We start from the raw sequence: 20,906 nt of genomic DNA, 5'->3' as shown, positions 1-20,906 counted from the left end.
GGTTCGCGAGTACCGCGCAAGTAAGCTATCAGACTACCCGTTATGTGTGCGGTCTGGCCGTTGACCCGGACGTGGGCTGCGATGGCGCTCGAAAGGCAGACCAGAGATGTAGCAATGGCCCGAGATAGGCGACCGGAGACCCTGAATGATGTGCAGGCTCTCTAAAGCCGGCTGCATGAGTCAGTCCGCGCTATACCCAGGGACATTTCCGTTGACGTGTTCGCAATATTGGATTGGCTGCCCACAAAGGATGTTCACTAACTAAAGAGTGCCTATGCAGTATATCCGAAGCGGAATATGCAGCAAAAAAAATGGGCATCAGGAGAGGGAGAACCGTCGTACTGACAATAATTGTGGCCTAGTACCATACTAGTTAGCCGCCCATACAAACATCCGCAATCAGCGTCTATAATGCGGTCTGTGGCCGCCCATCTACTATCAGTTTCGAATTCCATTTCGCTGCTATCGACGTGTTCTGTCACCAATGCACCGAAGTTCAAGCGTTTCGTTATCTCTGGCCGTAGCATCCAGGCACTAGAAAATGCTAGAATGCACGGCTCGTCTGCAATGCTCCGACATTGATTATTGATTATTGAACTCATGCAGCAGCAAGCGTGCGATTCGTGCATATATACGGGAAAGTTACGCCCTGAATCATTCTTGATATGAGTTTGCGCTTTGAATAGGTAGAGAAACCCCAGCAAATTATTAGCCTGATCCGCTACCGAATAGACGTCTCAACTGTATCTGTGTCGACGCGGATTGGCGGGCGATTTGACATATTGTCAACCAACGAAACAGCTGAAACCATTTCTCGCCTATATGACAGGGTCCTAGCCGTTTTCGCCCGGTTCCAGCGGCCTTGACCTGCATGGACCAAGCTGGTCAGGTCAGCGAATACTTTCGGTGCACGATCAAGAACTCACTCGAATTATTGCACATGGCTCCTAAAAGGATTGACGATGGAGGAGCCGCGAGTGAATGGTCTGAAGTCTTCACGCTTCAGCCCGGAGCCGGAAATTGATCGCATACGTAATACGCACGTCCGGGATGTAACTTATGTAAAAGGCAGAGTTCTGCGCGTTCATCATCTTCCGAGACTAATAGCACTTTCCTCGGTGCAGGTGCGCAACCCGCTACAACAATCTGTGACCAGGCAGCTTTGTCAATCACCTTCCAAAGACGCCTGTTGCTGACTGGAGTGATATACCCTCACAGCCCGAAACAGGCAGCAAGGGAAGATTGATAGCGGCGAACATCCCGAGTTGACGGACGTAGGCCGTACATCTGCATTTTCTGCTATCAGAATCGCGCAAGGCACGATCATCGGTAAAACGAATCCTGCAAAGATCGGTCCTGCGGCTGCTGTCTGAGCCCGAGCGTCGCTCAGCGCGGAACCCTCCGGCGCCCGCCTGGAAGATGGCATGACAGACAATCGGTCCCGAGCTCCCTTTTCGGAGTGTCCATACTTTCTGTCACGGAAGAAGTTGCACAAGGATGCCCTGACCAGGGTGTGATGCATGGCGGTGGAGATTGTTCTGCCCAATCCGACATCGGTTGCAGACCGCGCCGGAATTCGCGGACATGCATAGCGCGCTGTTCCTTCATTGACATATTCTCACTGACCATCTGCCATGATCTACTCTGGGATCAACATGGCAACCCGCGCTTCATCTCCCCCTGGGCTGATTTATTATAATGTCACCATCGAATTTAGAGCAAAGCCGACCGCCCCTTGGTTCAGCTTGGCCACCAGCAGGCGTATACCCTCCTTCTTGTACCTCGTCGCCCGCTCCATTCCGCGGCCATGGATTACGATGCGTACGATGCGTTGCTTCATCACATCTTCAAGCAGGTATGTATGCGTCACCTCTTGCATCGACCCAGCTCTAACGGCACCTTACCATTCACAGACCCAAGGCGATGCGTGGTTCAAGCCCTCGGAGGAGAATGTACACGCCGGCGTCTGCCTCCGTGTAGCCAATGGGCACTTCCGCGTATTCCCGTACGAGAACCACTATCTCGAGCCGTTTGAGGCGGCGGTCAGGGGCCTCAACCCCGTTGTGGCCGTCAAGATTCGCAGCGCCGCCATCCACGCTGCGCTTGCCACAGTGTGAGTCTCGGTTCTATCAGCGCCATAGTGAGCCAAGAACTGATGGTTGCGAACAGAAAGGAAGATGCGGATGCCATCTTCGTCGACGTCGACACGCGCATACAAGTTCTGGAGAGCATGCCGTTTTTGTCTCGTGCGGACAAGGAACAGTGTGCTGCGTTCATTGTGAGCGACTTTTAATATGTTCATCGCGATCTCGGCTGATCCCGAGCCTCCGTAGCGCGATGAGCGTGTCCTAGTGGTCTGGTCGTACTCGCTCGACACGATCATTCCTACGTGTCGCGAGCTCGAAGAGAAGCTCATCCAGCTTGTATGGAAGCAACGGTCTGCCTTCACTTCTCTCGCGAGCTCTGCGGTGCCCTCGACGACCTCCTCGGCGTCGGACGTAAATCTCACTGAGAAGGCCATGCCGATCATGGACGAGAAGGAGGTTTCTGCGGCTACACAGGAGAAGGCTAAGCCGAAGAAGAAGAGTCGTGGTCTTGGTTTCTTCAATTACTGGGTGTCCGCGAAGGATGACGTGGAGAAGACCGCTGATGGTGCGTCAGTGCGGCCTGTGCGTCTCTTTGCCCCGGTGTACGGTGGACTTGCGGCAGCGTTCTCCATATGTGAGTCCTCGTGGGTAGAGCTTCTTGGAGTGAGTATGAGCTGAGCATTGGCACAGTCTTTATCGCAAGCGGCATCAACACCCTGATTCAAGAATGTGTGCTGGATGGCACGTACATTCGCTTCGCATTGTTGGTGACCACTCCCTTACTGTTCTGCGTTTCTCTGGTAAGTGCTACATCATGGGACAAGAGCGGGTATCTGACTTGGATCGCAGTTCTTTTCCTTGCAGATCGTCACCAACGTCTCTTACGTGTGAGTACGAACTCAGTACTCATGATCATGTGTATCTTATATGCTCCTGCTGCAGGCTCGGACCGGTTGCGCAATTTCATGAGAATTCGAGATACTATTCTGCCGTGCCTCCTGCTCCGAACAAGCTGGTGGACTCGAACTTGCCGCACATAACGGTCGAGCTTCCGGTCTACAAAGAGAGCCTTAAGGAAACAATGTAAGTCCTTCCATCCAGTCGTTGTGTCAATCGCGGAGGCTGTAACAGCCAGCGACGTTATATGCCCTAGTATAGATTTGCAAATTCGGTCGCTATCTCGATTGAGGCTGTTTGTTTGGCTCAATGGGTGGCGGCGTCGTGCCGGCAGTAATGAGCATCCAGTCTGACTATCTCGAACCCTACTAGCGCGCCATCTGTGTATTCGCTCAAGAAGGCAATGCAGACGTACGCCCGGCAAGGCGGCACATCCTCCATTTTCGTCCACGATGATGGCCTCCAGCTCATCTCCGAAGCCGAGCGTGCCGAGCGCATTGCCTTCTATGCCGACCACAACATTGGTTGGGTTGCGCGTCCGCCGCACGATAACTCGCCTGATGGGTTCAAGCGTGCTGGACGATTCAAGAAGGCTTCCAACATGAATTATGGCCTGGCGCTCTCGCTCAAACTGGAGAAACATCTGCTCGCACTCCAGGCAGAGGAGGCAGCGGCTCACGGAACGACTGGCAGCGTGTCGGAGAATGAGGAGAGCCTCGAGGACAAGGCGATGAACATGGCGATCGAGGAGATCTATGAGGAGAACGGGCGGCGGTGGAAGCCCTGGGCGTGCAACGGCAAGTCCATTCGGGTTGGCGAGGTCATCCTCATCGTCGACTCGGACACGATCGTTCCTGAGGACTGCTTCCGTGACGCGGCGCGAGAGCTGTTCGAGTGTCCCGAGGTCGCGATCATCCAGCACGAGTCGGACGTCATGCAGGTTGCTCACCACTATTTCGAAAATGGCATCGCCCACTTTACGCGCCGGATCAACAAGTGTATCTCTATGGGATGTGCGAATGGCGAGGTCGCGCCGTTTGTCGGGCACAATGCGTTCTTGCGCTGGTCGGCGCTGCAAGACGCGGCGTTCATTGATCCAGAAGATGGCGTGAAGAAGATCTGGTCGGAGGTCAACGTGTCGGAGGATTTCGATATGGCACTGCGCCTGCAGCTAAAGGGGTACATCATCCGGTGGTCCACGTACTCTGAGGGCGGCTTCAAGGAGGGTGTCTCGCTCACTTGTGATGACGAGCTCAACCGCTGGCAGAAATATTCGTACGGTAAGATATGCATTTCCTTCAAGGAGTCGCAATATCAACTGTTTTGGATTGGTAGGCTGCAATGAGCTCATCTTTAACCCGCTCAAGGACTGGTGGCGCATGGGCCCTATCACGAAGCAACTTCGAATCTTCATATGGTCCGCAGCGCCCCTTCACTACAAGATCAGCATGTTGTCCTGTACGTCGTCTGCCGTTTAAGCTTGTAAGCGAATTCGCTGATCGGTGTCTGTAGACATGTTCTCCTACTGTAAGCCACTTGCTCAATGGAAATAATGTTCCTTGTCTAACTCTGCATTAGATGGTATTGCCGCCTCTGCCGTCCTCTCTATAATGAACTATTTTATCCTTGGCTGGGACATCACTGTAAGTTGGAACCTCCCGTACATGTTCTATCGTCTCACGATCATACAGGTCGATGGCTACTACCTACACAGTTTCGAAATCTGGTTGGCTTGCACAGTCGTGTTTCCTGGTGCCGGTAATCTCGGCTTCACTCTGCTGGAGTATCGACTGGGCCAGCGCAGCCTGTTCGACTCGCTGCTCGAGAACGTCACTTGGGTCCCCTTCTTGTGAGTCTGACCTCTGTACATGGCCTATAAGCCCTCTTGAGCGCAAATCTTGATCTTTGTCATCTTCAAAGCTTCTTCTTCTTCGGCGGCCTCTCCATCCATCTCTCGCAAGCCCTGCTCGCGCACCTCTTCTCCTACAATATCACGTGGGGCGCGACGAAGAAGGAGGTCGAGCGCTCGAACTTCTGGCTCGAGGTGCCTAAGATCCTCAAGCGCTTCTGGATCGCACTCGTGCTGAGCTTGCTTATCGTCGTCGCGATGATCATACTCGCGACGGGGGTCATCCCAACTGGATGGCAAATCGTAGTGGCAGATTGGGCAGTGATCCTCCCATTGGCGTAAGTCGCGACCTCTAGATGGTGTTGGGTGGTTGCTGACTGGACTGCAGGATCGTCGTAGGGTGCCATATTTTGTATCCCGTAAGTGTTCACAGCTTCTCTTAGCTCGCCAACAAAGCTCATTGTTTTGTCCAACAGGTTGTGCTGAACCCGTGGTTCATGATCTTCTCATACTGAGTTCACATCGCTATCCTCGGACTCTGTCGGCAGTCTAGACTGCTCCTTCAAAACTGAACCCTGTTCTACGCGGAATTCCCGCGTATGTCATAACGCCTACACGTATGCGCTTCCGCCGCATTCCGCTTCAGACTCTTAGATGAATCGTACTTGCTCGCCGAGAACTGTACTCATGCTAGTTAGAATTACCGGACCCTCTCTTCGCACACACATTCTCCGGATAAAGATTGGATCCCTCGCTGCTCCTACTTGCATTTCATGGTCGGGTTTGATAGATTACTTCGTGGATAGTTTGCGTAATTGGCTTGTCTGTATGTGAACGTACTTACATTTGCTCACTCTATACCATAATGCATGCGCTTATACAAAGCAGTCAGATGTATGTCAGCCATAGGGGGATACGCCGATGGAAATAACTGTGTAAGTGTTGACTTTCCCGGCCAGCCCGCTGCGCGGCCAGGAATTTGGGAGTCGCCCGCTCTCTAGAAGATGGCTCCACGGGGCCAAACCGATGGCCCCTCACTGGAGACATCCCGTCACTGGAGACATGGAGGCATTTGTCACCATGTAATATGTGTGACAAATGTGAACTGGTATTTTATCTTTGTGCAAAGGATCTAGTGCAATTGCAATTACCATTACATATTTTGAGTTTGTAACTTAACTTGTCACCATTGCAAATCTGAGTTGACTTATCTTGTCTATACCCCCAAGAGAAACCATATAATATTGCACAGAGTATATGGCTCTGCTACAAATATACCACTATATGCTTTAGTGTGAGGCCCAATGAGCTAATTTGTGATTGGATACTCTAGGCTGGCATAGTCCTTGTGCAGTGTTTGGAGTTGTGTATCCTCAAAATAGATAAAATAGATAATATTGATTTGCTATAATGGTATATCAAGTCCCAAGTTTGGAATATGCAATGTCAATTGTGATGGAGGTGAATCCTTTTCACAAAGATAAAATACCAGTTCCCATTTGTAAGGCATTTTACATGGTGAAAAATGGCTCCATGTCTCCAGTGATTATATACATGCATGCTACTACTCTCCCATGCCAGTGGCGCAGGTCGCACTGGGGCCTCTCGCATCCACGCTCCGTGCCCAAATGCCAACAGTAAGGAGATCACAGGTCGTAGGCAAAGCCACAGAGTAATTATGTATCAGAAATATGTAGGCAGCTTCGACAGCATACTAGTGGTAGTAATGATAGCCTTTGCAGCATCATATTAGCAATCTATATGTTAGAGGTAAATATAAAACATGGTATTATTAAGTTATCGCTATGAGAATTCTAGTCTTCAACTTGAACGATTGTGACATAGACAAATTGGCTTTACGGAAGAAAATACAGATCAATGTTCTCTAAAATTAATGGAAAAATGCGAGCGTGAATTGAACATGGGACCTCCATCTTAATTTCAGCTGTACACCAAAAAGGGTATGCCAGGACCGTGGATTGAACACGGGACCTCCAGAAGCCAATTAAATCTTCAGTCTGTTGCTCTCCCAGCTGAGCTATCCCGGCTACATAATGAAGCCAAAACATAATACATGTTCGAACGAGACAACGACAATGCCAAACTGATAGGACCAGACAGGTTCGTTGGTCGGCGTCGCTGAGATCCTTCTCAAACAATTTCGGTGGGTCAATGTTGTTTCACTGTAGGTCACAAAGACATGCTGATCGCAAGGTCTATAACTACATGCAAATTTCATTTATCATCCGTGACGTGCTTAGAGACCCGGACATTTTTGACTCAACTGGTGGGGTCGCATATCTACAGGCAACGGCGGACAATCACCTAGATGATGTGGTCAAGTGCTGCACCGGAGATGTATGTAGTAAAAACTAGGTCACTGTTTCTTAGAGTCCACGTCGGGCCCGTCGCGGACCAGACATGCCATATCGGTCCTCATTGAAGCTGGAAGTGTTCTGCACGGCTATTTAACGGTGCGGGACAGGTGGAGAAGGAGTGAGCGATGTGCATCATGTGTGCAAGATTCAGGTATGACGTGCGACGAGCGGTAGCTAGAGAGTTGTGGGTGGGTGTTCTTGGGGAGCATCGATCGGCGAGTATTTGAGCATCAGCAGTGGAAGCTGCAAGGGTGCGCGGATCAATCTATCGAGATTGGCTTTCTGCGACGCTGCAGATCAATCAGGAATGGGGCTGTGAGCGTGCCTGGCGACAAGGTTATGAATCGAGCATCTGCGACATCGCCATGAGGGACATTGCGACTACGTCGGCGGCCCTCTGGGATTTTAACGCTTGCGGCACTGCTGGACTGGATATCTGAGGCACAAGGAGACCCGCCACGACATGCGCATACCTGACTAGTCTTGCGCTGAACGTGCGAGGCATGATTCTGGGTCAGAATTGCATATTTGAGGTTCTTCGACGTAGAGCTCTACGCGATTTGTGCTCGCGGTAGAGACATCTGATGTCTTGATGGGAGTGTTGAGATCTGCGCTCTCCGAGGAGAACTGCGCCGATTAATGGCGGCATTGAGCGCTGAGCGCTTAGCAGTCGCTGGTTTCGTGTCTGCGTGGATTTCAGTTGATGTCGTCTGAAACGTTACGCATCAGAGACGATTGATATAGATGGTTCCGCTCCACTGACTAGCCACTGCTTTGAAGAGGATTGACAAGCTGTCGACCGGTGTCGCTTTTGGCTACATTGCGCGCAACTGCGGGTGCAACGCAATGCATCGAAAACTATCGGTGAATGGTGGAGCTCATATATGCGTTCTAGAAGCGCAGCGAGAGAATTGATAGCACGCGAGGCGATGAATGGACAAGCGGCGGAGGTGCAGAAAAAGGCCGAAGGTATCGTGGCTAAGTAGCTAACAGCAGCTGGCTTGCAAAGATTGCAGCTCGCGTGCAACTATCATGTCCCCCTCAGAAGATGCCGTGTACGAAACTCGAAGCGCAGAGGAACAGACGACCTTCGTCACGTCCAGCGCGCCAAAGCCACGACAGGCAACCGAGGTGATTGCGACACTGGAGCACAAGCAGATCGCTGCACGCATTGACCAGCGACGGCAAGAAGCGGCTCGTCTTGATGCGAACCTGGTTGAGAGGACGAATAGGCAGATAGCTAGACTGGTGAGTCGCTCTCTCTAGCGGGGTCTGGTGAGGACTAACGTTGTTCCAACAGGAAGAGATGCTGGCTGGTACGGGCGCGGAATTGGCGAGCGGGGCATCGAAGTCCAGCAAACACGTTGAAGGTGTGTTGAGACAAACACATAGGGGACGAGATGGCGTGACGCAGGTGGAAGAGGAGATGATTGATGCAGAAGTGGGTGACGAATGCAGGTGAAACTCAGAAAAACTAATGAAATTAGGATGAGAGTGACGAACACTCCGACTCGGACAGTGGGAAAGAGGATGAGAGCGACGAGCACTCGGACTCGGACGACGGGGGAGAGGATGAAGACTCGGAGTATGTGGTGGAAGACGACGACGAAGATGCCGAGACGGCAGAGGGGTCGGATCAGGACACAAGCGAAGTCGAGGATGCAGACGAAGAAGCGAGTGTGGTCAATGACGGCGCACGACTTACGGAGGATGGCTACGTGGATTGGCTGCTGGAGATCGAAGAAGGCAACGAGTCAATGGAAGAAGACTTGAATGCGATGATTATGAGCATACTTGAGGAGGATCCAGAGTTTTCCGAGGCGAGCTGCAAGGAGAAGGTGAAGGTATGGGCAGAGAGGGTGGAGATGGCAGAGACCCTTTCCGTGATTCGGCACATGCGTCTCGAGTCGTACCTTGCGGCAATCGATAATTACAGCACGGTAGTGGAATTACGCACGGGGTTGCAGGTTTCGGGTATGGAGACGGACAATCGCGACTGGGAGGCGGAAGAGGAAATGGAGATGGAGATTGGGGAGGCATTCAAAGTGCTCCAGGAGGCCCAACGTCTGGTACTTGCTTGCCTGTGCCATCCTTTCTTGTGACCTGTCGTTACTCGTAGCATGTGCGGCGATTAATACATTGAGACGACGGAGATGCGTGCGCCACTTTGGAGTTTGCGCCTGGGCGAAAACCTCCTTGCTGAGTGCGGAGCGTGTACATGAAGACGAGGTATTTCTGGCGACGAGCATCCAAGGTTGCGTACCGCTGCTCGTGGATGCAAACCTACTCTAGGCCTGAAGGCCTGAAATATTGCTCTCGCTCAAAGCGCGACTTTTTGCTGGAGGTCGCTGTTACCGCAACGAAACTACCAACTCGTACGACTAGAACGATATGAAGACTTGTGAACTTTCTTTGACACCCCGCTTAGACATCCTATCATCTTCTGAGTCAATCACGAGAGCAAATCAATGCACAAGAAAGGTGCAAAATGGGGTTTCCAATATCACTCACTTGATGGGCAAGGCTGAAATATTCAATTCAATTATCATTTTCTTGCTGCCTCTTGCTGCATGCGATGAAGCGCGATTTCCGTAAGATGGCTCGTGTTGTTCAATGTTTAGTACGATGCGCGATGAGCGCGCGCAATGCTGAGCGCTAAGCCGTGGCGCTGGACTGGATGAATGGAACAAAGACCTCTGTAGAGATCCTGTTTGAGAGCCACGATCCTGCGTTGTCTTTTAATGACCCTCAACTTTGGAAGATTTCTTTTGATACTCTGCGCACGGACCATGCAATTCAGCGTAGTGCCTGTCGATTAAATACAAGCACGTGACTGACACCTGGGGTATCGATTCCCCGTCACGAAGGAACAGCGGACCTCCCTAGTCAACAGCGTCACGTTCAAAGCGGCTCCACGAACATGATAAACTATGTTCTTTTCATTCACTATTGTACAACGTCACATGAAGGGGCAGACTTAAGGATACACATATACACCAGACGATTCTTCCAGGACGAGGCGGAGACATAATGAACTGGCACGAGAAAGGGGAATACAACTAAGCTGTGGTATAAGAGAGCGGGCATAGCATAGCCGAGAAGCCAAGACGTCGACGTGGGAGATACGCGAAAGCAACATGCAGAGCAGGGCGAAAGGCAGAGAGATCGTGACCAGACGGACACGAATGCATATATCCAATTTGAGAACACATCTATGCCCCCGTGCTTCCACCGGCTTCCCCACGACCGTCGCTATCGTCGCCGCCGTCGGTGTCCTGCACACCCGCGGCGCCCGCAGGAGGCTGCGCACTGTGCGGTGCAGGGTAGCTGTAGTGCGGCCACGAGACGCTGGCGGGGTAGGCCGCGTACCCGTGAGGAGGTGCGTAGTATGAAGGATACAATTGCGCTGAACTCGGATGCGGTGGCTCGACTGGTGAGCCTGCATATCCAGGGTAGAACGGCGGGGGCGGGGCTTGTTGCGGCGGCGTGGGACTCTGGTGCGGGAGTGGCGAGCCTGTTGGCGGAGGAGGGAGCGCAGAGTATGCGGCGGGGTGATACATCGGCGCGGTAGGATAGCCAGGAGGAGGCACCTGGTAATAGCCATACGGCCCATAATGAGGCACGCCGCTTGCTATCTCTGGCCCGGGGTAGCCTGCCTGCGGCTGGTGCACCGCGACAGCTACCGGTTGGGAAGACGCATCCGCCGTAGACGAGTCCTGACTCGCTGCAGCGCCCTTGGACTTGCCTTTGCGTTTTGTGGTGTTGCCACTGTAGGGGTCGTACCGCTTTGCGCGCTTGTGCGAGCCCGACTCGGCGTCCGGGTAGAGCGGGAGCCCAGACGCGAGCGGCGACGTCAGCAAGTGAGGAGAGCTGTCAGTGTCATCCGCTTCGCCGCGGTAGCGAGGGATACCATCGACGCCGATCTCGACTTTGGGCGGGTTCCGAAAGTGCGTCTTGTCGAGGTACTCGGGGCTGATGTCGAGCGCGGCAAGCTCCGGCAGCGACGACGGCGAACGGAGCCTGCCCTGCTCAACATCTTCGATTTTGTAGTATGAGATGAGGTGCTGCGCAACGCCGCCAATTGACAGCGAGAATGTCTACAAGAAAAAGGGAGGTGACGACCCGCACAGGCGCCATTGTCAACAAGAACACATACCTTCTTCATCATCCCGCCAGCTTTAAATTTATAACTGTTGGTGAGGCTGCCGACCAGGCTGCGCTCCCGCTGGCGGTCGACGCCCACCAAACGGTGTGTCTCGCTCTTCGGCCGGCTTAGTGTCTGCCCCTCAGGCTTAGTACCGTCCTCGCTCTCCGCAGCGTTCTGCTCTGATCGAGCGCTCCGATGGCCAGCTCCTCGCTTCTCGGTCTCACGGTAGAGCAGAAAATTGCCCAGAATACGGCTCGGACTCCAAAAGAAGCCGTCGGTCCAACGCTTGATCCCGCTCTCGTCCTCGTCGAAGACGAAGACGGAGCCAGAGGTTATCATCTTGCGCTCAGAGTCGACTAGGCGCCGGGTGACGCGAGGGATGAGGCCCCGCCTGGCGGCCTCAAGGATGAGGAGGGCGTCGCCGGTAGTGTCTATCCAGCCAGTCCATGGTGGCTCAGTCCATGTGTTGTTGGCGTTGTTGGATGTGGAGGAAGGCGACTGAGGATCGTGGGACATGGCGGAAAGCCTATATCAGGGCATCGCAGCAGAGTGTTGGCCATTGTCGACGACGGAGGCGGTGAGAGCATGAGAGCATGAGGCGATCGTCAGCGAAAATCCGAGTATAAAGTTTCAAAAACAAAGTTGACTGACCGCGAGTAAGATTTCGTCGGGGTGGGAGGAGGCAAAGAAGGTTCGCGCCCCGCCCTGCCGCACACGCCACAATATGCAGACCGTGGGAACTTACCTCGCTCTCTGTCCGCGACGTCGTTTGCTGCACTGGCAGGGCCAAATTGCTGCTCGTCGTCGGCGGGGATGCTGGCCGCTGTGTCTACCGTTGCGGCGTGTGGTCGCAGCCAGTCCTATCGTACAGCTGCGTGCAGCTATCTGCACTCTTCGGCTTCCAAGTTTGTCCTGGTGTGGAGCTGATATCACATTCTCGCCGACATTGCAGCCGTTCAAATGGCATCAATATACTGCTCTAACCGCGAGCGGCCCCTGCAGTCAATTGCCAGCGCGCTCTGATGTCCAGGTCCTCGCATTGCGCCGGAACCCGTCTCGTTGGCTCAGACTTGAGCGGAGCAACATCACCGCGCTCGATGAAGTCCGACCCATGAAACTCCGTCTCGATACGATTCAATGGTGCGCGATCCCCGGTTCGACGGTCGTGGGATCCTGGGCGTCCATTCTTCGGCGATTCTTTGCCCTAGGCCCCACGTTCCCAGCATCTGTCATTCTCCTTCCAGCAGGCGAGTCTCGTGTACAGTCAAGTCGTCGAGGCCACCGCTACGGGGCGTTGTGGTTTACTTCGCCTGGACTGTTTAAGAACTCGTTGACTCTGTACAATTTTGTATGTATTGCTACTCGTCGCGCAATCTATTCATGCTCACTGCATGAGGCCTTGTTGCCACATGGACCAATCTACGAAGCGGGATTGGAGCGGCCTTAGTAAAACTCGGTGAGCCTTTGCGAGGCTCACGACCATTGGCGGAACAGATTTCGTTACTCTGCTTACTAAAAACCGAGGCTAGAACGGGACGACTATCATTCAGGACCGTGCAGTCGTGCAGGTAAGGGTCCACCTTCAATCCTATCGTTCTCTGGACCTCAAATACACGCATCGACTACATCGCGGAGATTAATTTGGCACCCGATGCGCTGGGTACCATGCGCTATGATTTCGGGCATCGGTGGACAAGTCAGGGAAGGAATGACTGAACGGGCGGCTGGGAAGCGGTGCGTCTATGATGACAAATCGATTCCTTGGTGCCTGGCTGTTCTGCGGTACTGAAAGCAGCACGAATGAATCTACGAGTGATGCAGCTTAACGGAGTCACTCGCTCGTGTCAAGCTTGATGGATTTGAACTGACGGACCAGGGGTCATCGCAGGGCCAAGAGAGTGTGGAGACTAGTCTATATCACCCGTACAAACAAGGTTTTTTTCCGCGCTGTTTCACGCAATTATGCAAGGCGCTGTAAGCCACCAACTGTCTCTCTTCACCGCGGGCGCTCTCTTACACTACGAACGGAAGCCGAAGGGCTCAGTGTATGCGCTTTGATCTTGAGACGTTCTCACAGTTCGGGAGGGAGTCGATAAAATGGCACGATTCATGCTATAAGTGCGTGCTCCTTCTTAGGCCAATAATCACCAGCAGTGATCACTGATGGACTTCCTATATCCTCAATGGTTGTGGTCGGATATCTTGTGCTGCCATTACTGATGCGACCCTTTCTGCAGCCCGCGCTCTGCGGCATGTCTGATATCCACAAGCTCTGACGTTGGATATCCTGGCGCTTTACTTCTCGGAGATATGTCCCTGCTTATCGAGCGTCGCTCATGGGCGAGTACGCATTAGTACTCGATCCGACGTTATTCATCTTCGTCAGGGACTCTGCAGATGACAGGTTCCTACTTGGCGCAGGACAATGACTGTTCTTTGTGGATTCCCTAGCCACAGGGTCTCAATTGATCAGGACCCTCATTCAACTCTGCAGGGACGCATACATCCGTGTTTCTCGAAGGTGTTCCACTCCCAGAAGGTGAAGGTGTGTTCCATACCTTGTTAATTCTGATGTCTCGGTAGCTGGAAATCGCGCATCAGGAAGCCAGGTCAAACAGGATTGTCAATTCAAAGCTCTATTTCTGCCAACGTTCGAGACTTCGACCCGCGCTATAGACTGCGAACGGAGGAATTATTTCCGTTTCTGGTGGTGGTTACTGGTAGCCAATGTCCTGGACGGATTTCTTACCCCAATTCTTATAATGATCATCTAAATGCGGCCCTGGCAATCTTTGATGAGGAGGTACGTTTGGCGGCTTCTCCTCGCCTTCCGCACGGCCAGGCCTGAAACGACATGAGACCCCGAGTATGACTTAATCGCAAACTCTCAATCCACCAGGTCACTCATCGAAGTCTGTCCCGACGAACTCAAACCGCGCGCCCGGAAGAATTCGTCACTTCTGGAAGGTGGCCCATGCGGGTTAAGCCCGCTGTTCGATATCGACCCTTCTGTGGTCAGACCACGACTCACATGTCACGATGGACCACATATGCAGTCGGAGGTTCCGTAGGGCCGTGATAATGATGCGTGAGCGAAGTTGCGCTCCGCGTAGCCGTAGGTGCGACTAATGGACGCCGACGAATAATCATTGATTCGTACACACATTCGGACAGACGCTATCGCCTATGGTCACAAATCGTGCTCTGCGCGTTCATCGCGGCGTCAAATAATTCAAAGCTCGTAGTTCGGGTGACTATCAAGGTCATCTCGAATGAATCAATACTTTCAGACATCGGACATAACAATGCCAAGAGTGCGTGCCAGAGCGCGTTCCTATCAGCAAGTGCCCTCCAAGCTCGCTTTCCGATATGCAGACGGCACGCCCGACATCGCTTGCACAATAGTCGGTATGAGCTGATCCGGTGCGGGTACATGTCACCGGGTGTGAAATATACACTGGGTTCGGTGGTTAGGTTCCGTTCAACTGTTTCTACGGTTGATAGTCATCCATAGAAGGACTGCCCGAAAAGTGTCATTCCGACTCGAAGTTGTTTGTCTGTACCTGCGTCCAATGGTTCAACATTTGACCAATTTGTGGACAAGACGATGCTCTATCATCTTGCTGCACTATTGACGGTCTTGCATCATCTTCCACCTGCTAGTTGACACGGTATGTGCGGCATTTGCATGGACGAATGGGATGTCGAGGTAGACTGATGTCTTGGCAGTAACCGGTCGATCAGGGGAACGAGACTGCCTTTCATGAATGCACGCAAACTCTACCGGAATGCGCATAGCCATTATGTGGAGATCCTTGTGCATCTTCCCCAGAGGTGTGACCGGATCAGAATCTATCAGAGGAACAAAACAAACCTTCCTATCTTGATGATTGATCTACGCGATCACCCGTCGTCTTCAAGCTTTGAGGTGCGAGCTCATTCAGTGCACTGAGCTGTAAGCCTAGTTCGACTGTCTATGTCCAGTGCGTTATAGGTCTGACGAGTGTACGTTCCGTAGTTCAATAACGTACCTCCTGCGACCTTTGTGCATCACGATGACCAATAAACGGCATCATGCGCCTCACCGCCATGCAAGTCTTCCTCATCGGTGCTAAAGAATGCTCACGTCATACAAGACGGACTCGGTCTGCCGAACGGATAGGGAGCCAAGACTATCTTCCCGTCATTATATGAGAAAGGCGTCCTCAACTGCTCCTTCTGGTCGGCGATGGCGGGCATGATCCGTCTTTACTTCCTTCATCAAGATTCAATTCTTCGGACAGATTAGCCTCCTTGATGGACAACGAAGTCGTGCCTTTCTGAACCGTGATTAATGTATCGGCTCTCCTAGTGAGCCTTCCCTGTCAAGCGCTTCGACGGCAAGAGTCGAGCGTCCTTAGTTTGGCTAGCTTATGTTCTCCTTCCGTTGCAACGAAGCTGGGCATTTGAGTCGGAAGAGGGCACACATTGCATCTTGCATGCATACAATGGTTTTTCCTGGAGCGAGAACGGCAGCGAGCTGTCAAATCAGTGAGGATCATTCCGCGAATTCTCGTGCCACAGATCCTCACGAGGAATCCCACCTCATCATGATCATTCTACCTCACAGGCAAATTCTCATCCTTTTGCAATGACAGAAAGTCTCGATTTTCGAAGTCCGTTGTGCAGCTTGCTACGTCTGGCATTCTATCAAGGCCCACGACCACAATTCTAAATTGAAAAAAAATCCTTGATGCCGCCCTCGGTGCAGGGCGCTTCAATGCGCGTGCCTTGCCCTGTACAATGGGTATACTTGAATGCTTCGAGACACGCTGTCTGCTGTCAAGTACGAGACCAACTGACCTGATGTGGCGTAGCAAGGAAGCTCGCCAGGAACGAATGGTCAACATGACGGCCGGATAGAGACGGGACGAAGCAGGGGCATGCCCATTTCGTCTCTCAAAGCGACATAAGGATCCGAGATTTCCAAGTCAGCTGGTGTGCGTGTGCAGGGCGTAGACCTACTTAAGAGTCCTCGATGCTCCTCGAGCGATCATCACCCCCCCAGGATACACTCTTTTGTCTGTAGGGTGTGAGGATGACCATCCTCATCCGTTCGTTTTCCGTGCTTTCTGCACTGCTGCCTGTGGTACGTTCGAACTCGTTATGTTTGTTGAGTCCATACTTTCTGACACTTTGGCGTGTGTGGCAGCTTCAAGCGGCTCACATCCACATCCATCCTAATCCTCATATTCATCGACGCCAGTCAGCACCTCCCTCTGACTTGCCTAGTAATTGGACATCACAAGGATGCTATACGTCCGTTGCCCGATAAAACGCATGCTGTAGTGATCTAATCTCGTTATTACAGGGACAATACGGCTTCGCGGACTCTGACCGGCGCATCCTATACCAGCACGGACAACATGACGGTCGAGTCTTGCATCAACTTCTGTGACTCCCTGTCTACCACGTATGTCTACGCCGGAGTAGAGTATGCGCAAGAGTGCTGTGCGTACTGTCGTTACTCAATGCCAATACATTGTGACACTGATTTGTGATAGACTGCGGCAATGACATAGAAAATGGTGGTACCCATTCCAATGCCTCAGAGTGCAATTCTGCGTGCAGTGGAGACGCCAACGAGATTTGCGGTGCCGGAAGTGAGAGAATATATGAATATATTATCCCAGTCGATTCCTGCTGATGGTAGCTCCTAGATCGCCTCAACCTATACTGGAGTGGTGTCGCACCTCCTCCTCCACCTACCACTGTCCCTAGTGTCGGCCTGTGGGATTCGCTTGGGTGCTACAAGTGGGTACATAAAATCTCACGAGGAGCTCACCTCTGATGCCATCGCTCAGTGATTCCGTTAACGCACGCGCGCTCGCAGCATCACCAGCCGTCGATGGCAGTGTTGATGTTGAATCATGCACCACAGCCTGTTACAATGCCGGGTACAGCATAGCTGGAATGGAGTACTCCACACAATGCTGTAAGCTGCTCCATTCACTATGTTGCCCTCTCTCTTCACAAAATCCTGTAGTCTGCGGCCTTGATTTCGATAATGGCGCGGTTCCCATCGCTCTGGATTCTTGTAACATGGTCTGTGCTGGTAACAGCTCGGAACACTGCGGTGGTTCAGATGCTCTGAATGTGAGTTTCACGAAGGTGCACCTCGGATTCCTGTTGATGTTGTTACAGGTGTATAACTACACTGGAACTCCGCCTCCGCCCCCGACGAGTGGAGGAGGAGGTGGTGGAGGCGGCGGAGGCACAAGCTCGGTTTACCCGGTGTCATCTGATCTTCCTTCTCCATGGGAATATGCTGCCTGCTATGTGTGAGAAGACATAGTCATATCGTCGGTCTCTTTGGCTTATCAGTCTGTTCAGGGATGATGCCTATGGTCGTGTCATGGCTAATGAACTTCCGGATAATCAGTATCTGACGGTGGAAAGCTGTATCGCGAGCTGTGCAGGACAGAACTACACGCTAGCTGGACTGGAGTACAGTGTGCAATGCTGTAAGCCACCTCCGCGCCCATATATGGGCATTACTGATTATTCTCCTTACGTAGTCTGTGCGGATGCCTTGGTCGATGGTGCTGTAATAGCCGACGAGAGTGATTGTGACATGGGATGTGGAGGGAACTCGACGTTCGTATCATTCCAGATTTATTCGTCCTGTGGCTAACAATTGGACCAATCAGAGAGGCTTGTGGCGGGCCGAACAGACTTTCGGTATGGTTACATTCTTATCATTGGTAGTTCTCTCTTCATGTTGAATTTACCCAGGTGTACACATCCACTGGCAGCGTCACTGCCTACCCCGTCCCAGTACCTCAGAATACTAGCCTTCCCGGTCAATGGCAGTACCAGGGTTGTCTTGAGTACGCCCCCTTCAGAGTGGGCTCGTGCAGGCTTAGCTCACGCCTGTATCAGGGAACCCGGCGCCAACAGAACGTTCCCGTATCAGATCATATGGACAGATAACAACACTGTCGACGCATGTCTCAACCAGTGTGCCCTATTTGGTTACCCAGCTGCAGGAATGGAGTACGGAGATGAGTGCTGTCAGTATAGCAACGTTTCGCTGAGGACCGGGTGCTGACACTGCCACAGGGTGTGGAGACATTTCGGATGTCCTCACGAATAGCCCTGGTTTCTCTGAACAGTCTGACTGTTCTATGCCCTGCTCTGGTGATCCTGAACATCTATGCGGTGGGCCAGAACGACTGCAGGTTTGTGGACACATCGTCCAGAGTGGCATCGCCCAAAACTCAATTCCCGCTTTAGCTATACTACTGGAATGGCAGCCTGGACGTATGGCACACCCCAGAGGTCACTGGCCAATACGAGGTAAAGTCACAGTTTGGCGACTGTAGCCGCTCTCTCGCTAACTGCTTCGATACAGTTCCTAATCGGAGGTGTCGTGGTTCCTCTTCTAGCTACTCTGGGGATCAACAACAAGGTTGCTTTCTTGGAGAAGTGGGGTACTAGTGAATTCGACAATTCCACTGGTGCATACGAACTCGACCTCAGCCTTACGGATAACTTTGACCTGGCTTGGCGTACCATGCACGTTAAGACTGATGTCTTCTGTTCTGGCGCTGTTGTTCTGCCAGACAGGGGCGCTAGACATCTCAACGTGGGCGGGTGGAGCGTTGAGAGTACCTACGGCGTCAGACTGTACACGCCCGACGGCAGCCCTGGTGCGAACGGCACCAACGACTGGGAGGAGAACTGGCAAGAGTTGAGTTTGCAGGTACGTTGTTATCTTTTTACCTCACAGATGAAGTGCATGACGTTTAACGGCAACGCAGCGAGGACGTTGGTATCCTTCAGCTCTGGTCCTCTCCAATGGGAGTGTTCTTGTCGTAGGCGGTGAGGTTGGCAGTAACGGTGCACCTGAACCCACCCTCGAGATTCTCCCGACTCCAGAGGGAGGACCTACATACATGTTCCTTGACTATTTGAACCGTACTGATCCCAACAACCTCTATCCATTCCTTCATATCCTCCCCAGTGGTAATATCTTCATCGGTAAGCAGTTCATGTCGGATTTTCTTGGACCGCATTAACACCCGTATCCATAGGCTACTATAACGAAGCACGGATCCTGGATCCTGTGACGTTCGAGACATTGACAGTTCTTCCGAACATGCCGGGGTCCGTTACGAGCTTCCTCGCCGGAAGAACATATCCGATGGAGGCCACGACTGTTATGCTCCCTCAGTATGCACCATACACAGACCCGGTTACGCTCCTTGTATGCGGTGGATCCAACTTCGGCATTGCGCTTGATAACTGTGTTAGTATCCAACCAGAAGTCGAGAATCCGGAGTGGACGATAGAAAGAATGGTATGTCTTGACGTGAACTAGATTCTGGCATTGATTGAGTTTCCACTGCGATTTAGCCCTCAAAGCGTGTGATGACATGCATGGTATGTCCGTGGTTCAGCACTATTGAAGAGCACAGGCTGACTTTAATGACGATGAATCGTTACCGTCATACCAATGGCTAGTCTGGTATGTCTTCGTAATGCCACCGAGTGCGTAAGGCCGTGTATTTGATTTTGATAATTATACAGCGCTCCCCGACGGTACCTTCCTCATCGTGAACGGCGCACAGGCTGGTGTAGCCGGTTTCGGCCTCGGTTCCGACCCTAATTATCAGGCACTGCTCTATGATCCCACTCAACCGGCGCATCAGCGCATGTCAATCTTGAATACCACCATCGTTGCCCGTATGTATCACTCCGAGTCAACTGTGCGTCCTCCTTATAACTTTACCTTTTCGATTTACTTGACGATACGTTTGACGGTACTCTAGCTTCTTCCGGACGGCCGTGTCCTCATCTCCGGTAGTGACCCGGAGACTCCTGGTCTACCTGAGGAGATGAGAGTTGAGGTTTATATCCCTCCTTACCTGTCTCAAGGACGAACTCAGCCCGAAGTCACTGTGGAGGAGAACGATTGGGACTACGGTGGCACTTATCAAATCAACGTGACCCTGTACGAAGGCACCACGGACACGATGAGAGTGTCTCTAGTAGCGGGTAAGCTCTGGACTTCCGCAACGTAGTTGCATTACGTTTGGCTCAGACAAGGATTACAGCGACATCAAGCACACACGGCAACAACATGGGCGGTCGCACGCTCTTCCCTGAGTTCTCTTGCAGTAGCGAGAACCTCTGCACCGTCGTGGCCCCTCCCAACACCTATGTCTCTCCGCCCGGCTGGCACCAGCTGTTCGTCCTCGACGGCCCTACTCCCTCGCACTCGCTGTGGGTCCGCATTGGAGGTGATCCGGCTGAACTTGGCAATTGGCCCAATTTCCCTGACTTCACTCGTCCCGGTGTGGGACCGCTTTGAACCAGCATTCTCCCTTTCGCTATCTTTCCTTCCCGTCTTCGGACTTTGGTTGTTCCCTCCCCTTCCTTTCTCTCATGACAATATCGTATGCTCCGTCGTTTCTCTGTCGTTCGTTCGTTCGTTTTGCCGCATACCTGTGACTGATGGTCGAATATTTTGGCCGTTCAATGGTTCCATGGGGACTAGCAGTTCG

General features: G+C 52.4%; 5 protein-coding genes and 1 non-coding gene across 6 annotated transcripts; 3 read left to right on the top strand and 3 right to left on the bottom strand.

Annotated features, from left to right (window-relative positions):
• The first annotated feature begins 1,794 nt into the window (after positions 1–1,794).
• LAESUDRAFT_729581 (uncharacterized protein) lies at positions 1,795–5,524 on the top strand. Its single transcript, XM_040909664.1, is given in 16 exon segments — positions 1,795–1,855; positions 1,914–2,113; positions 2,170–2,278; positions 2,334–2,721; positions 2,778–2,887; positions 2,937–2,972; positions 2,986–2,987; positions 3,030–3,170; positions 3,357–4,264; positions 4,320–4,442; positions 4,497–4,511; positions 4,563–4,627; positions 4,676–4,833; positions 4,905–5,171; positions 5,222–5,252; positions 5,310–5,524. 16 exon segments carry the CDS (start codon positions 1,808–1,810, stop codon positions 5,346–5,348), a joined length of 2,640 nt encoding a protein of 879 aa, XP_040760809.1. The 5' UTR covers positions 1,795–1,807; the 3' UTR covers positions 5,349–5,524.
• A 1,273-nt stretch (positions 5,525–6,797) lies between these two features.
• Positions 6,798–6,881, bottom strand: LAESUDRAFT_t74. The gene has a single exon. It is a non-coding gene; the product is annotated as a tRNA-Phe (tRNA).
• Positions 6,882–8,189: 1,308 nt separating this feature from the next.
• LAESUDRAFT_383573 (uncharacterized protein) lies at positions 8,190–9,268 on the bottom strand. The gene is made up of 3 exons (XM_040902259.1): positions 9,006–9,268; positions 8,917–8,941; positions 8,190–8,685 (listed from the first exon to the last, which is right to left on the bottom strand). Exons 1-3 carry the CDS (start codon positions 9,106–9,108, stop codon positions 8,253–8,255), a joined length of 561 nt encoding a protein of 186 aa, XP_040760808.1. The 5' UTR covers positions 9,109–9,268; the 3' UTR covers positions 8,190–8,252.
• Positions 9,269–10,141: 873 nt separating this feature from the next.
• Positions 10,142–11,979, bottom strand: LAESUDRAFT_744756 (uncharacterized protein). The gene is made up of 2 exons (XM_040911333.1): positions 11,368–11,979; positions 10,142–11,308 (listed from the first exon to the last, which is right to left on the bottom strand). Exons 1-2 carry the CDS (start codon positions 11,872–11,874, stop codon positions 10,424–10,426), a joined length of 1,392 nt encoding a protein of 463 aa, XP_040760807.1. The 5' UTR covers positions 11,875–11,979; the 3' UTR covers positions 10,142–10,423.
• A 19-nt stretch (positions 11,980–11,998) lies between these two features.
• LAESUDRAFT_383391 (uncharacterized protein) lies at positions 11,999–13,495 on the top strand. The gene is made up of 4 exons (XM_040902258.1): positions 11,999–12,706; positions 12,786–12,814; positions 12,883–13,332; positions 13,390–13,495. Exons 1-3 carry the CDS (start codon positions 12,083–12,085, stop codon positions 13,145–13,147), a joined length of 918 nt encoding a protein of 305 aa, XP_040760806.1. The 5' UTR covers positions 11,999–12,082; the 3' UTR covers positions 13,148–13,332; positions 13,390–13,495.
• A 2,846-nt stretch (positions 13,496–16,341) lies between these two features.
• On the top strand, positions 16,342–20,892 carry LAESUDRAFT_383205 (copper radical oxidase). Its single transcript, XM_040902257.1, has 23 exons — positions 16,342–16,486; positions 16,550–16,656; positions 16,709–16,848; positions 16,902–17,000; positions 17,058–17,151; positions 17,202–17,332; positions 17,384–17,493; positions 17,542–17,678; positions 17,731–17,861; positions 17,916–17,994; positions 18,048–18,078; positions 18,133–18,227; positions 18,280–18,410; positions 18,460–18,578; positions 18,634–18,696; positions 18,752–19,102; positions 19,161–19,380; positions 19,434–19,699; positions 19,756–19,782; positions 19,864–19,867; positions 19,930–20,108; positions 20,172–20,397; positions 20,457–20,892. Exons 1-23 carry the CDS (start codon positions 16,436–16,438, stop codon positions 20,711–20,713), a joined length of 3,048 nt encoding a protein of 1,015 aa, XP_040760805.1. The 5' UTR covers positions 16,342–16,435; the 3' UTR covers positions 20,714–20,892.
• The last annotated feature ends 14 nt before the right edge of the window (positions 20,893–20,906 follow it).

Source organism: Laetiporus sulphureus (assembly GCF_001632365.1).
Source record: "Laetiporus sulphureus 93-53 unplaced genomic scaffold LAESUscaffold_43, whole genome shotgun sequence".
In the NCBI taxonomy this organism is placed as follows: Eukaryota; Fungi; Basidiomycota; class Agaricomycetes; order Polyporales; family Laetiporaceae; genus Laetiporus; species Laetiporus sulphureus.
The sequence above is the reverse complement of the archived record's forward strand: the minus strand, read 5'-3'. Positions and strand labels throughout refer to the sequence as shown.

What these genes read in the sequence shown, in the direction of transcription:
- LAESUDRAFT_383205 (XM_040902257.1), top strand. Translation starts at nt 16,436, where the DNA reads ATGACCATCCTCATCCGTTCGTTTTCCGTGCTTTCTGCACTGCTGCCT. An exon ending in GTGGTTCAGATGCTCTGAAT is followed by an intron (nt 17,494 to 17,541) that starts GTGAGTTTCACG and finishes ATGTTGTTACAG; the next exon opens with GTGTATAACTACACTGGAAC. An exon ending in GCGGGCCGAACAGACTTTCG is followed by an intron (nt 18,079 to 18,132) that starts GTATGGTTACAT and finishes GAATTTACCCAG; the next exon opens with GTGTACACATCCACTGGCAG.
- LAESUDRAFT_383391 (XM_040902258.1), top strand. Translation starts at nt 12,083, where the DNA reads ATGCAGACCGTGGGAACTTACCTCGCTCTCTGTCCGCGACGTCGTTTG. An exon ending in CGTTGACTCTGTACAATTTT is followed by an intron (nt 12,707 to 12,785) that starts GTATGTATTGCT and finishes CAATCTACGAAG; the next exon opens with CGGGATTGGAGCGGCCTTAG. An exon ending in AGCGGCCTTAGTAAAACTCG is followed by an intron (nt 12,815 to 12,882) that starts GTGAGCCTTTGC and finishes CTAAAAACCGAG; the next exon opens with GCTAGAACGGGACGACTATC.
- LAESUDRAFT_744756 (XM_040911333.1), bottom strand. Translation starts at nt 11,874, where the DNA reads ATGTCCCACGATCCTCAGTCGCCTTCCTCCACATCCAACAACGCCAAC. An exon ending in CTGGCGGGATGATGAAGAAG is followed by an intron (nt 11,309 to 11,367) that starts GTATGTGTTCTT and finishes TTTTTCTTGTAG; the next exon opens with ACATTCTCGCTGTCAATTGG.
- LAESUDRAFT_729581 (XM_040909664.1), top strand. Translation starts at nt 1,808, where the DNA reads ATGGATTACGATGCGTACGATGCGTTGCTTCATCACATCTTCAAGCAG. An exon ending in TTCATCACATCTTCAAGCAG is followed by an intron (nt 1,856 to 1,913) that starts GTATGTATGCGT and finishes TACCATTCACAG; the next exon opens with ACCCAAGGCGATGCGTGGTT. An exon ending in GCAGTGATCCTCCCATTGGC is followed by an intron (nt 5,172 to 5,221) that starts GTAAGTCGCGAC and finishes ACTGGACTGCAG; the next exon opens with GATCGTCGTAGGGTGCCATA.
- LAESUDRAFT_383573 (XM_040902259.1), bottom strand. Translation starts at nt 9,108, where the DNA reads ATGTGCCGAATCACGGAAAGGGTCTCTGCCATCTCCACCCTCTCTGCC. An exon ending in AAACTCTGGATCCTCCTCAA is followed by an intron (nt 8,942 to 9,005) that starts GTATGCTCATAA and finishes TTCGATCTCCAG; the next exon opens with CAGCCAATCCACGTAGCCAT. An exon ending in AATCCACGTAGCCATCCTCC is followed by an intron (nt 8,686 to 8,916) that starts GTAAGTCGTGCG and finishes TAATTTCATTAG; the next exon opens with TTTTTCTGAGTTTCACCTGC.